The 12,441-nt window shown below is 35.3% G+C and overlaps 1 protein-coding gene across 4 annotated transcripts in view; it reads right to left on the bottom strand.

Annotated features, from left to right (window-relative positions):
* DIAPH3 (diaphanous related formin 3) overlaps positions 1 to 12,441 on the bottom strand; it is a 234,604-nt gene that overhangs the window by 197,013 nt on the left and 25,150 nt on the right. For all 4 annotated transcript variants that reach the window (XM_010728753.3, XM_010728755.3, XM_031557836.1 and 1 more), the window contains 2 exons: positions 9,028 to 9,132; positions 2,982 to 3,112 (listed from right to left, as the gene is read on the bottom strand). In XM_010728753.3, the coding sequence (XP_010727055.1) occupies positions 2,982 to 3,112; positions 9,028 to 9,132 (236 nt within the window). The remainder of the gene's footprint in view (positions 1 to 2,981; positions 3,113 to 9,027; positions 9,133 to 12,441) is intronic.

Below are 12,441 nucleotides of genomic sequence, written 5' to 3'. Positions count from 1 at the left end.
TGTTTCAATAAGTGACAGGAAATATTTCCAAACAACTTTAGTTAACTTTCCATACTAATGTCATAAAATTTTAGATCGCTTACTACTAAAAAAGACAGAAATTTATTTTATAACGGGTCTCTCTTGAACTCTTTCTTTCTCTACTATGAAATTAGCATAGTACTTTTAACTATTAATTGATTACAAAATCATAATTAGAACATAAGATAGTTAGCATGATACAGATGTAATAGTTTCTATAATCACTAAAATAAAGATTCTGTTGTGGGTGTTGCAGCAATAGTTTCTGTGAATTCTTTACATTATTTTACTTAAAAAGCTTATGCTAAAGATCACCTTGTCCTGTATTAAAAAAAATAATTGTCTTTCACGCAATAATGAAACATCTATTCTGAAAAATCAGAAGTTCAACATCCCCAAAAAGTTTATGAGAATTAGGAAAAAAAATTACTGTTCACTGCACTAACATTACTTTGTTTTCTCCAGTGCATTAGGTCCAGCCAGCATGAAAGGCAGGTCATGATTGACCAGCATCTCCTTCTGTGACCAGATGATCCGCCTAGTGGACAAGGGAAAGACTGTGGATGTAATCTACCTAGACTTTACTAAAGTTTTTGTTTCTGTCTCTCACAATATTCTCATGGAGAAGCTAGTAGCTCATGGCTTTGACAGGTATGCTCTTCACAGGATAAAAAGCTGCCTGGACATCCAGGCTCAGAGAATGGCAGTGGAAGGAGTTAAATCCAGCTGGTGACCAGTCATTAGAGGTGTTCTCTAGGGATCAATATTGGAGCCAGTCCTGACTAATATGTTTACTGATGATCTGGACGAGGAGATTGAATACAACCTCAGCAAGCTTTCAGATGACACTAAGTTGCAGGAAGGCCATACAGCGGGATGTGAAGAGCCTGGACTAATGGACTGAGTCTATGGATGAAGTTCAACAATGACCAACTGTCAGGTCATGCACTTTGGTCACAGTAATGCCACGCCAACACTACTGGCTTGGGGTAGAGCGACTGGAAAGCTAGGTGGAAGAAAAGTATCTGGAGGTATTAATCAACAGCTGGGTAAACACAAGCCAGTAGCATACTCAGCTGGCCAAGAAAGCCAATGACATTCTGACTTGTATCAGAAATAGTGTAGCCAGCAGAACTAGGGAGATCTTTTCTCTGTACATGGCCCTGGTAAGGCTGCACACTTCAGTGTTCAGTACAGAACTGTACAGTGTCAGTTTTGAGCCCCTTACTACAAGAAAGACTCTGAGACACTGGAGCCTGTCCAGACTATCAAAGCAACAAAATGGGTGAAGGGTCTGGAGCACAAATGCTATAAAGAGTGGCTGAAGGAACTGGGATTCCTTAGTCTGGAGTAAAGAAGGCTCAGGGGAGACCCTATCACTCTCTAAAACTATCTGAAAAGAAGTTACAGTGAGGCGAGGGTTAGTCTCCTCACCCAAGTAACTAGTGATAGGACAAGGAGTAACGGGCTCACATTGCACAAGAAGAGGTTCAGGTTGGATATTAGGAAAAACTTCTCAGGAAGAGTGGTAATGCATTGGACAAGCTGCACAGGGAAGTAGTGGGTCCCCAGGTCCCCAGAAGTTTTCAAGAAAAAGGTAGATGTGCTACTTAGGGATAAGGTGTAGTGAGCATGGAGCAGTGGTTGGACTAGATGACTTTGGTGGTCTTTCCCAACTTCAGTGATTCTGTGATTCACACACCATTGAACACAGTGGGTAAAAAATTATTTATCTGGGAGTAAAATTTATTTGTTGTCATAATACTTTATTATTATTATTTATATTACATTTGAAGAGTAATCAGAATTTTCAGATACTCCTATAATAGTGGGACCTCATCAGTGACAAATAATAAGTCATTCTACTGGAAATAATAAAAGGTAAGATGCAGAAGCTCTTTTGAAAGACAAAATATTTCCATTCTCATCACAGGAGGGGATTAAAATGTTCTTTGTTTTGCTAGACACAGAATTATAATGGACTTATTTAAATTACACACTAGAATCAGATGTTTTTATAAGTTTTTCATGTAAATGTATAAATACATTAAAATAGATTTTCTCCTCAACAGGGTGAAACAGATTAGGCAAACACTGATCAAGTATTTTGAGAATAACTGGCTATATCTGATCTAAAAATGATTCTACTAGATGTTTCTTACCATATTTTGTATTAGATGAAATTGTACGCAGACACTTTATCACATGCCCAGCAGTTGAAGAGGCCGAGAATGATTTAGTGTGTAAAATACTGTTGTGTTATTATTGTCCTTTCCTTTGCTTCCACAACAGAATAACAAATTACTTGCCCTATACCTGGAGGCAACACAGCTTTTTGTCAGCCAGATAAAATACCAAAGTAGCCGTCAGTGTTCCATTCTGAGTGCATTTTTAAAAAGTTCTCTTAATGGAATTATCTAAGTTTCTTGCAACTACTATATGAAAGGAGAATAAATAGTTGTAGATAATCAATTATCTGTAGCATGATGCTATCTGTAATACCAGTTAGCCGTATTACAGCTAGATCACCAAATCACTTTTCATGAACTTTTTGTAACTATGAGATATTTCTGTCCCATTTATTCACCTGAAGAACAGTGATCAAGATCAGAGGATATATTTTGCTCTTGAGATTTTTTCCTTAGTGCCATAACCTGTAATTTCAGTTTGTTTCCTTGTTATTGTTTTGTTTTTAAGTACCAGGATAAAACTATTCGCTATCACTTGATTCTCATCTTCTCTGTTAATTAAAAATATGCTTTACAAAAACAATATTTGCAGAAGGTATATAATTAATGCAGAAAAAGAAAAAAAGATATAATAGTTCATTAAAACATACACATTCATTAAGTCGAAAACCTTGAAAGACATCTAGAGATCTATTAATTTTAATCCATGAAGAAATAAGAATGTGATCAATCTTTGCATTATTTGTTAACGATGTTCAAATTCTGTATTACCTGACAGGATTACTAGTCAAGGACACACGAAGTGATTCTAAGCAAGTCACTAGTCTTTCATCTGTTGATCCAGATTTTAATTCCTGAATAAATTCTTGTGGTGAAATCTTTCGACTGTTCTTGAGACTTCCCTGAAAAACAGAAAACAAATTCATTTTTTATTTGGCATGTATAGCACTTGAATAAACTACTGATGACTAAACTTTGGTTTTGATCCACAAGATGTGGGAAAACAATATATTAGTCCTAAGTCTGCAGCTATTTGTTATCCATTCACTGCTTATATTGAATGCTGATTACATTTTTGCCAATTCATGATTAAGTTTATGATCAGTAGTCAAAAGTAACAGGCAGCAAACATAAAAATGCATCATGCACACTTGGTGAAATACTGTTTTTGTAACAAATTAATTCTGTGCATTGCAAACATTTTAATTTTCAATACTCAATACAACAAAAAAAAAAATCTGAGATGATCACAGGACAAGCATCCAGGTAGGTCATGGCATTCTTATGGGAATATAGACTGAATAACCAGTGCATCTGAAGAGTATTCAGGATATCACTGCAGTAACATGCCGTAAAACACTTTTTTTCTTCAAGATCCTGGCAGCACAACAGTATGAGGCTAGAACTACAGAAAAAAAAGACTACCTTGGTTCTAAGGGATGAAGTAAACACCTCAGGAAAATAAACAACAAACAGAACAAACAAACAAACAAAAAAAAAAGTAAAGTAAAAAAAAGGAGGGACTTGAACACTTTAAGGAGCAACTTAAGTTCTAAAAGATAAATCCCAGCCCAACACAAACACGACTGCTGATGCAATAACATGATATTTTAAAATAAGAATTTTACCCAAATTTTGCTTTTTGGATTCTGGTCTTTTTTCATGGGTGAGGAGGCAAATGGGGACATGAGGACACCGAAAAGAAAATGCAATGACAAGCTAATGCAGTGCTATAAAAGCAATTTTATACAGACAAAATATTTCCTCTATTTCCTATTTTAAGCAACAGAAGGTAAAAGACAATTACTTCAACTCATCATTGAATCTATGATGAGAAATGTTGTTTAAAGTAAATTCAAAATATTAATGACATTTGGGGAGGGCACAGATATCCAGAGTTTTACGCAAAACAACAGTCACATTCAACCAAAGCAGCCATAGAATTTGCAGTTAAAATTAAAAGTCTAAGAAGCATTCACTATACTCTTAATAGTATCCACTTCTTCACTTTTTTTTTTCAGGGCGGATGGGGAGGAGGCATGCAACCTATATTTGGGTTGACCCAATGGAAAGACTCAGTTTGCTAGGAGCAGAGGTATAGTTATGCATATAGCACTAAAGAGAGTTACTTAATAACACTTTATTATTATATTGGTTATATTATGAGGCTGATTGGGCTTAAGTCAAGAGTTTCAGTGCTGAAAGTTATACTTTCCTGTTCCCGGAAGCAAAGCACTACAAAAACAGTTTCTGAAAGCGATAAGATTGAAAATTAGTAAGAGTGGCTGACAGATTAGATGACACTGACATTCAGGTGGATCTTAACAGGCAGCAGAAACACGCAGAGAAAGATCTCATGGAGTGCCTCAGCAAGAAATGCAAGGGATTATTACTTCCCAGGTGCACTGACACATGCTGAAGTCCAAACAGTCAGAATCTGACTTGCAGAGGTCTTGATGGGAACTCAGTTGAACACAGTGAAAGAGCATCACCAGGTAGTCAAGGGAGGTGAACTGAACTACTCAATCCAGCCACAGGAGTTCTTAGTGGGCGTAGCCAAATTCCTTAATGGTGGTCACGAGAGCTCATTTGAACACAACCAGACAACTTGGGCAGCGCATTATTTGTGAATCTGTTACTGTGATAGTGAACATGACCAGACTTACAGCATCAAACTGAACATCACTCAGAATCTAAGCTCAGCTGTCCCCAGCCCCAAGGATATCTGAGAACTAGCAGAAATGCAAGGAGATTCATTTTTTGCCAACTACTTCGTATTTTCACCTATTCAGATATTCTCTGGACCCATGAGTTACCACCAGTATACATTGGTAATGTCAGGAACAACACACCACCTCCTTAAAAATACATCTAGTTGGCAAGAATATTCCACAAAAAACTTTTCAAGCCCTGGATCTAAAACTTCTAAAATCACCCTCTTCACCAAGATAGTAACTTACATTTCAATCAGGCAAGCGAGCTGAGCTTCCCTGTAAATATGGCTGTGTTAAAGCTAAACAGAGATGAGGAGATAACTGAGGAGAATCTCTAATCCAAATGTAAAAGATCTCAAAAAACAAATTAAAAAACTAGTAACATTAAGAAGCACATAACAGATTTGATAGAATATGAAAGGTAAAAGAATGTTGTATAAAACTCTACAAATTAAATGCCTAAAGGGGATCAGTGACAAGGATTGCTGTTTTATTATTCAACAGCTTGCATACTGAACACATCCATCCCATTACAATAAATGCCCAAACATTTTAACACAAGACATACTCCTGAGTAACAGTCTATGGAATTTGAGTTACAGCTGTGACATGTGTAAGTAATCTAAGTCAAATCTCTGGTGTAACAGTGGGTCAGGGCTGCAATTGTGTGCAAATGTATGCATGCAGTTCCCTGTGCTGTTCTGGATCTGCTCAGCTATCCTCTGCATGGATGAGATAATGGAGTGGCTAGAGACAAGATGACCAACCACTCCTAGCAGCCGTCACAACAAAACATTTAACTAAATGTTACAGAAGTTCTCCAAGTGGGAATTTCAAAAAGTCCCAGAAACTCTCCTGGCAGCTCCTGCTGTGCACAGACTAATTGATAAACACTACTCGTATGCTTAAGCATATGGATTAATATCCTGGGTGGAGAACTTGTCATTTTCATTGACATATCCCAGCAGTTCTTGCTGTAAAACTGACCAAGCTGGATACAGCTAAGATACTTATAAATAGTTGGTAAAACAGCCTTCTTTTGATGCAGAAATAGTCAAGTAGGAAAATCATATGGACAAGACGTACAGATAAGATAATTAGAAGGTGTTTTGAAAGTAATAGCAACAGGTCACAGGGAAAATTAATCCAGGTAGACAACAAAAGTTTATTAGAATGACGACTCAGGAAATCTCATCTGACCCATTCAAAGACACCATCATAAGCAATGGAGACTTGAAATAACATGCAGCCGCTCTGTTTCACATTCACTTCCCCACCTGAACATTACCTTGTGCAGATGACGCCAGTGAACTGTATGAGTGTGTGCACAACATATCCACAGTACCAAGTACTACTTATTATTCACCATTATAACACAGTTCTGCTACTTAATAAGAATATGATGCATCTGCTGCTGCTCAAGTAAAATGAGAACTGTAGTTGATATCAATTGTGAAACTGATTATATTAGCTATATTTCTGCATGGGAAAAGCTGCTTAAGTTCAAAATGCTTGAATTAACTGAGAAACAGGAAATATCTTGAGGCATCAGTGCCTCTCAAAATTTAATTGCTCAACTGAAGAACAACTGGTCTGTGAGCAGATGCAGTATGAAGTCAGAATTAATTAATTCAGTTACATTACAAGGGATTAAGCTAAACAACAAAAATGAAATCTTGAGAAGAGAACTCACTTTAAAAATTCAGTCTGTGTATGTTTCACATACAGGGAAGTGAAATTTACTTTGGTAGATGAGGTAGCCTTTTAATACAACTATGTTCCCTCTTCTGGAGGCTGGAGGCCCTGACTGTGGCAGAGGGGCTGGAACTTGATAATACTTGGGGTCCCTTTCAATCCCCATTCTATGATTCTCTGATCCTGAATGCTTCCTGATAAATAAGACATGATACCACAGGAAACAAAAATTTCTCTTAAGATTTTCAAACCCTGATGGTTTAAAGCAGTATGTAATACATACCTCTCAGTTGAAATTTTAAAGGAAGAAATAAGGCTTCATCTAAACACTGTACATTACAAGAAAACAAATATATAATACCAGAATATTCTGAACTACTTCAGAAGAATTATTCAAGCATGTAAATTATATTATTGTCCAAATTTTCAGTACGTTCCCCAGATAATGAGGCTGTACACGCTCAAAAACTCTTCTACAGGGAGCTTCTTAAAATATTAATAAAGGCTGACGATAACAGCACATTTAAGAACATGTACAGAAGCGTATATTTAGCTAACTGCTTAAAAACTTTCTAAGTAAAAAGGAAACAAATTAAGGAATATTGAACCTTGATATGCCTGTCTGCAGAACTTTAGTTACTTAAAAGTACATTCCTTAGTCCTAAAGCGATGGATTCATTCTAAACATCTCATACATGTGAGAAGGTAGGTCACAGTATTCTGTACATAAATAAGCAACTGAATATACATAGATCTGCCATAAACAGTGTGATCTCTAGATATACCAGTAATAGAGCCATGCTTTGTAAACCTCGGAAAAGTGTTCTTCACTTCCAAGATAGAGAAATCCTGATACTGAAGCCAATGATGAAGCTTCAGTTATAGTAGAGTCCACTCATCATTAAAGGCTCTTTCATATTCAGTAATTTATTACAGTAGGGACCTGTTCTCCATTTCAATAGTCTTTATAATAAAAACTACTTTAAATGAAGCCTGGTGAGGACTCTGTAAGAAGGGTTGTAAGTGAATATATTTTGTACCAACATAAGATAGCTTAGTATGTATCTCATTAATAGGAACAGAGACCTGAGATGGAATCAGTTATACATAACATTCAGGCACATACTCAGCATTTCAGTTCTTCTGAAAAAAACTCACATCTCTTTCCTCGAGTGAAGGTACACGGAAAGTTTGCCAAGTGCAGTAGGGCATGCAAGTGCATTATTCCCTTAAGATAGAGAGGGCACCTGGTGCATCCAGTGCACTTGAGGCACTTAAGAACATGCTGGCAACAAAGAGTTTGCAAGGAGGATGGTGGGAGATAATGACTTTCCCATCCCAACAGCACCAACACTAAATCATATCCATCTGCAGGACTACCATATCAAACAGCTGAATTTATACATCATAGAAAATCTCCTCAGTTCCTCAGAAATCTGAATGCTATCTCTAGTAAAGATATAACAGTAGTAACATAGTTCAGTAAATACAAGAGTTTCTCTGTATGAATTATTCATCAGAGATCTCCCTTAGCACAAAGGAGGACAGGTAGGAAGTCAGGGAGGGGAAAACAGAAACAATATTGCTGGGGCAAAACAGAAGTGTGTTGGAACAAACCACTATCCTGGGGGAGGAAAACTGACTTGTCTTCTTCAACACAGTACCTCGTATGGCTGCTCTGTGCATAGTACTATAGGCTCCACTAGCAAAAAATACGTGATGATAACCAAAAAAAAAAATCTTTATTGAAAATGACGTTCAAAAGGATCAATGAAACCTACTCATCAGCTACAGGCTTCAGTTCTTTGCAAGCAGTAAGTGCTAGGAAATCAAGAGCCAGCACAAAAATTTCTCTCTCAAGAAAGGGAGTCTTAACACCATCATCAAGATGGTAAGGTTTCAGCAACATACACAGATGCAGCAACTCTGCACAGCCATATATATTCTACTATTAGTCACTTTTTAAATCAAACAATTTAGCTCTTAAAATGACTGTGGAGGCTTGGAGTATCAACAATGTATAAACCTAGGTATTTTGTTCTGGGCTGAGAAACACCAGGGATGTTGTATCCGCAGCCTGAAGTTTCCTGATTTTCTGTGAAGTATCTCTAAAAAAGAAAAATTGACTAGACTTCCCAATCTTCCAGTACTAAAGAATTTTTATGCTATAGAAGGACTAGTAGCTCTCATAGGCTCATCTTAAACAATATCCAGACAGATTGGCCCTGCACTAGGTATTTTTTATTGCAGTTTGTAAACTTATGAGATAATGTCCTTTAAAAATGTTTTTATCTGAGAAATAAGTTAATCAAAAGAAAGTAATATGCGTACATTACTTTTCTTGTGTAATAGTAAGCAAAGTAAACATTAAGTCATTTTTTTCATATATTTCATCAAAATGTACTTACAGACTTTGAAGCAGTGCTAATGTATTGCATCACCATTTCTTTTTTGGTATTAAAATCCTTTTCTCTCAATGGCATCTTCTTGTCTTCATTTAAATTCATATCTTCCTAGAATGGAAAGGGAAATAAAAGAAGTTTTGGCATCAAGCAATAGTTGTTTAACCATAAAATACTGATTATAAAAAGTAAAGACACAAAAATATGAGCCTAAGTAACTGAAAGTTCTTATACAAACAGCTAAGTTAGATGTTATTTAAAACCACAAAAAAGTGTATCTGTCTTCCTCAGCAAATCAAATTAAAAAAAAAAAAAAAGCAACTGGGCCAGGATAAACGAGTGAATCACAAACATAACTAGCAAAACCTCTTCTCAAAAATCACTTAAAATATTGAAAAATATAAAGCTGGGCAATGCAATCTCCATTTTCCCAAGGATAGTTCACAGAATAATATTCACTTTTACAAAAGGTGAGGACCAAATTCTTGATGGCTTGATTACTAAAACAACTTCAACTGCTGTCAAAACCACTGTCACATTTCATGCCAACATAAACCCAAGAGTCAAAAACAGCAGATGCAGAACCTCATTCAAAGCCACAGAGCTGCTATTCAGTGGCATTTCTGACTCATGAACTCCTAGTGTTTCAAGCCTAGGAATGCTCTGATTGTTACAGTCACTTCTACATTTTGTGACAACAGACATTTCCTTTCATGCTGTAGGTTAAAATTACATTTAGAAATAATATATACACACATTTATGTATACATTTAGCATTTTATGTATACATTTAGCATTACTATGGTCAACCAAACTTAGGAAGAATTACTACAGTTATTTTCAGCTGAAACTCGTTGCCTGCTGATGGAATTTTGTCTCATAATCTCAATATCAAAGCTCATTTCACCTACTCAAGAACCAATGACAAAAAGCAAAGAAATTAATCTTCTAATTTTAAGAAAGCAAGTTAAAGATCAAAATTTAAAGATCACTGAAACTTGAATTTCCTTGTCTTTCCCTAGTTTTCATATGGAACAGGGCAAGGTCAAGCACAATTTCTAGAAATATTTAGCTATTAATATAAATCTGAGCTGTAAGAAGTTGCAGAAAATGCTAGACCCTTTACTTGCTGAATTGCTTCACGGTAAAATTAGGCAATTTCATGTAGATTCTGTTTTGTTTTTCTACTCAGAAATGTCATCATTTCCTTTCCTGAAGGACTAGAGAAAGTTTCCTCACTTAGTTAAATGCACATTTAAAAATTTCTTTGCTTTTACCACTAGTGCCAAACAAGTACAGGGTGCACGTTGAAAAAAGTTCTTTGACTTAAAATATGGTAATAACACAGTCTTTTGCCTCTGTGGCAACTAGCTCACGCATTCATGCTATTTCCCATATCAGAAAATTAATGCAAAACAAGTTTGTCTAAACAAGCTGAAAGAAAGGAGGCCACACATACTTCAATCTTTTCTCATAGCTGTTCCATTCTTCAAAGTACTGTACTTCTTTGATCAAAAAAGTTCAGAGAGAAACTGTCATCTTATGCCAAGAACAAAATTCTAGCAGTACATAAGGACACATACTCTTGACAAATGCCTTTTTCTTCATTTTGATAGTCACAACGTACACTTACATAACACGTTAGTTATGTAAATCTCAACAGTTCATCCATCTATTTTTCTTCATGTTACTACAGTTCCTATCCATTTTACATGAGAAAAACTCCCTTGAGAAAAACTCAAATGTTCTTAAATCTTTTATTTTAGTATTTATCTGGATCTAGAAGAAAAAGATCAGCACTGTGTTTGCCCTCCTGACTACCAGAATCCATTAAACAATTTGACAACTGCCTTATGCAATAGCTGAATACTGCATTAGTAAACCAAATGTTGGGGCATTATCTTGATAATAAATACTACATTTTCTAGATTTTTGTTGGGTGATAGTAAACAATAAACCACTATGATTTACTTAATGATAGGCAACTTGGCATCATTCAAAAACGCTGCACAAGAAAGAATTAAAAAAAAAATACAAACTAAAATATGTATGCTTTTAAAACACTGTTGGGAGAACGTTTAAAACTTTCCTTCATACGTCTGGAAACAAACCAAGGTGCTAGTAAGTTTTCTGTAATTAACATTATGGAAAAAAATGGAAAGTATATTTAAAGTTGCTTGTCTTTATTAAAGCTTTCATAAGCAGCTGCAGCTTTTTTTCAGGATGAGAATGAGCACAATCAACCACACAAGGTAAAGTCTTTAGGATGTCAAAATCAAAGTACTAGAGATGGAAGGCTAAAAATTTAGGTTTTCGTTTTTAGGATTTTTTGTTGTTTTTTGTTTGTTTGTTTACTAGCCAAATTTTTAGCAGGAACTTACATAATAGACAAGACTATAGGACTTCTAAAATTCATCAGGGAGTTCAGACATTAATATATGGTTTGGGACAAAAGGATTTAGGGACAACCCAAAAGGCATTTAAAATAAGAAACTGATAAGAAAGTTGTTTCTAATTTACTTCTTCAATTTTTTTTTAATAAGTAAAAATTATTTCAAAGCATGTAAAGTACTACAATTTTACAACAATTTCAAATTCTAAACAGGTACGTGAAAATCTTTATGCCTTGGGCTAAAAATTAGGAAGAAAAAGTTAAGTCAGATTGACCTTGCTGTTCTCTCTAGTCTTTCCCCTGTTATCATGTACAGGTATCTCTCATTTCATACAATAGTACAGTTTAATTCACTACCATCTACTAAATGCTGAACAACATATCTATAAGACTCTTATAACCAGGCAACACATCCATTATGATATGAATGTGACAAGCCATACTCTAAACAACTAAAATAAAGTCCATCTTGAGATTAACAGATGAATTTATTTTTTTCTTGCAAGTTCCAATAAATGTCTTCAGGATTTTGTGTCTCAAAATTCTTTCCACAGGTATACAATTTTTTAGCAATACTAGCCTCAAGTGAAAATATATTTTACATGTATATTTAATAGGGCTACCTGGCTTATATTCAATATTTCAATTGTATTTTTAAAGCTTACATAAACAGGAATGTTAAGAACACTGAAGTCAAAATATTCAGTTAAGCATTTTGCAAAAAAAAACATGCCTAGATCTTTTTTAACATTTCCTGAAACTTATCACATCTTCAGTACTGTGCATGCAAAATACCACAGATTTTCTTTCACAATAAAATTGAAATGCACATATATGCTATATAATGATGAAATTAAATTAAAAAAAGTTTCATGTTTGCCTGTAGCTATTACATTCTTCTGTTTAAAGTTGCCTTGCTCTTTTCAGTTTTCTGGAAATAAAACTCCTGAACTTATTAAATAATGAAGTGAAAAAAAAGGCCTCGCTTTTATTGCAGAAAATATCCAACATCTAACCATACTGAAAAA

Source organism: Meleagris gallopavo, chromosome 1, assembly GCF_000146605.3.
Source record: "Meleagris gallopavo isolate NT-WF06-2002-E0010 breed Aviagen turkey brand Nicholas breeding stock chromosome 1, Turkey_5.1, whole genome shotgun sequence".
Lineage (NCBI taxonomy): Eukaryota > Metazoa > Chordata > Aves > Galliformes > Phasianidae > Meleagris > Meleagris gallopavo.
The sequence above is the reverse complement of the archived record's forward strand: the minus strand, read 5'-3'. Positions and strand labels throughout refer to the sequence as shown.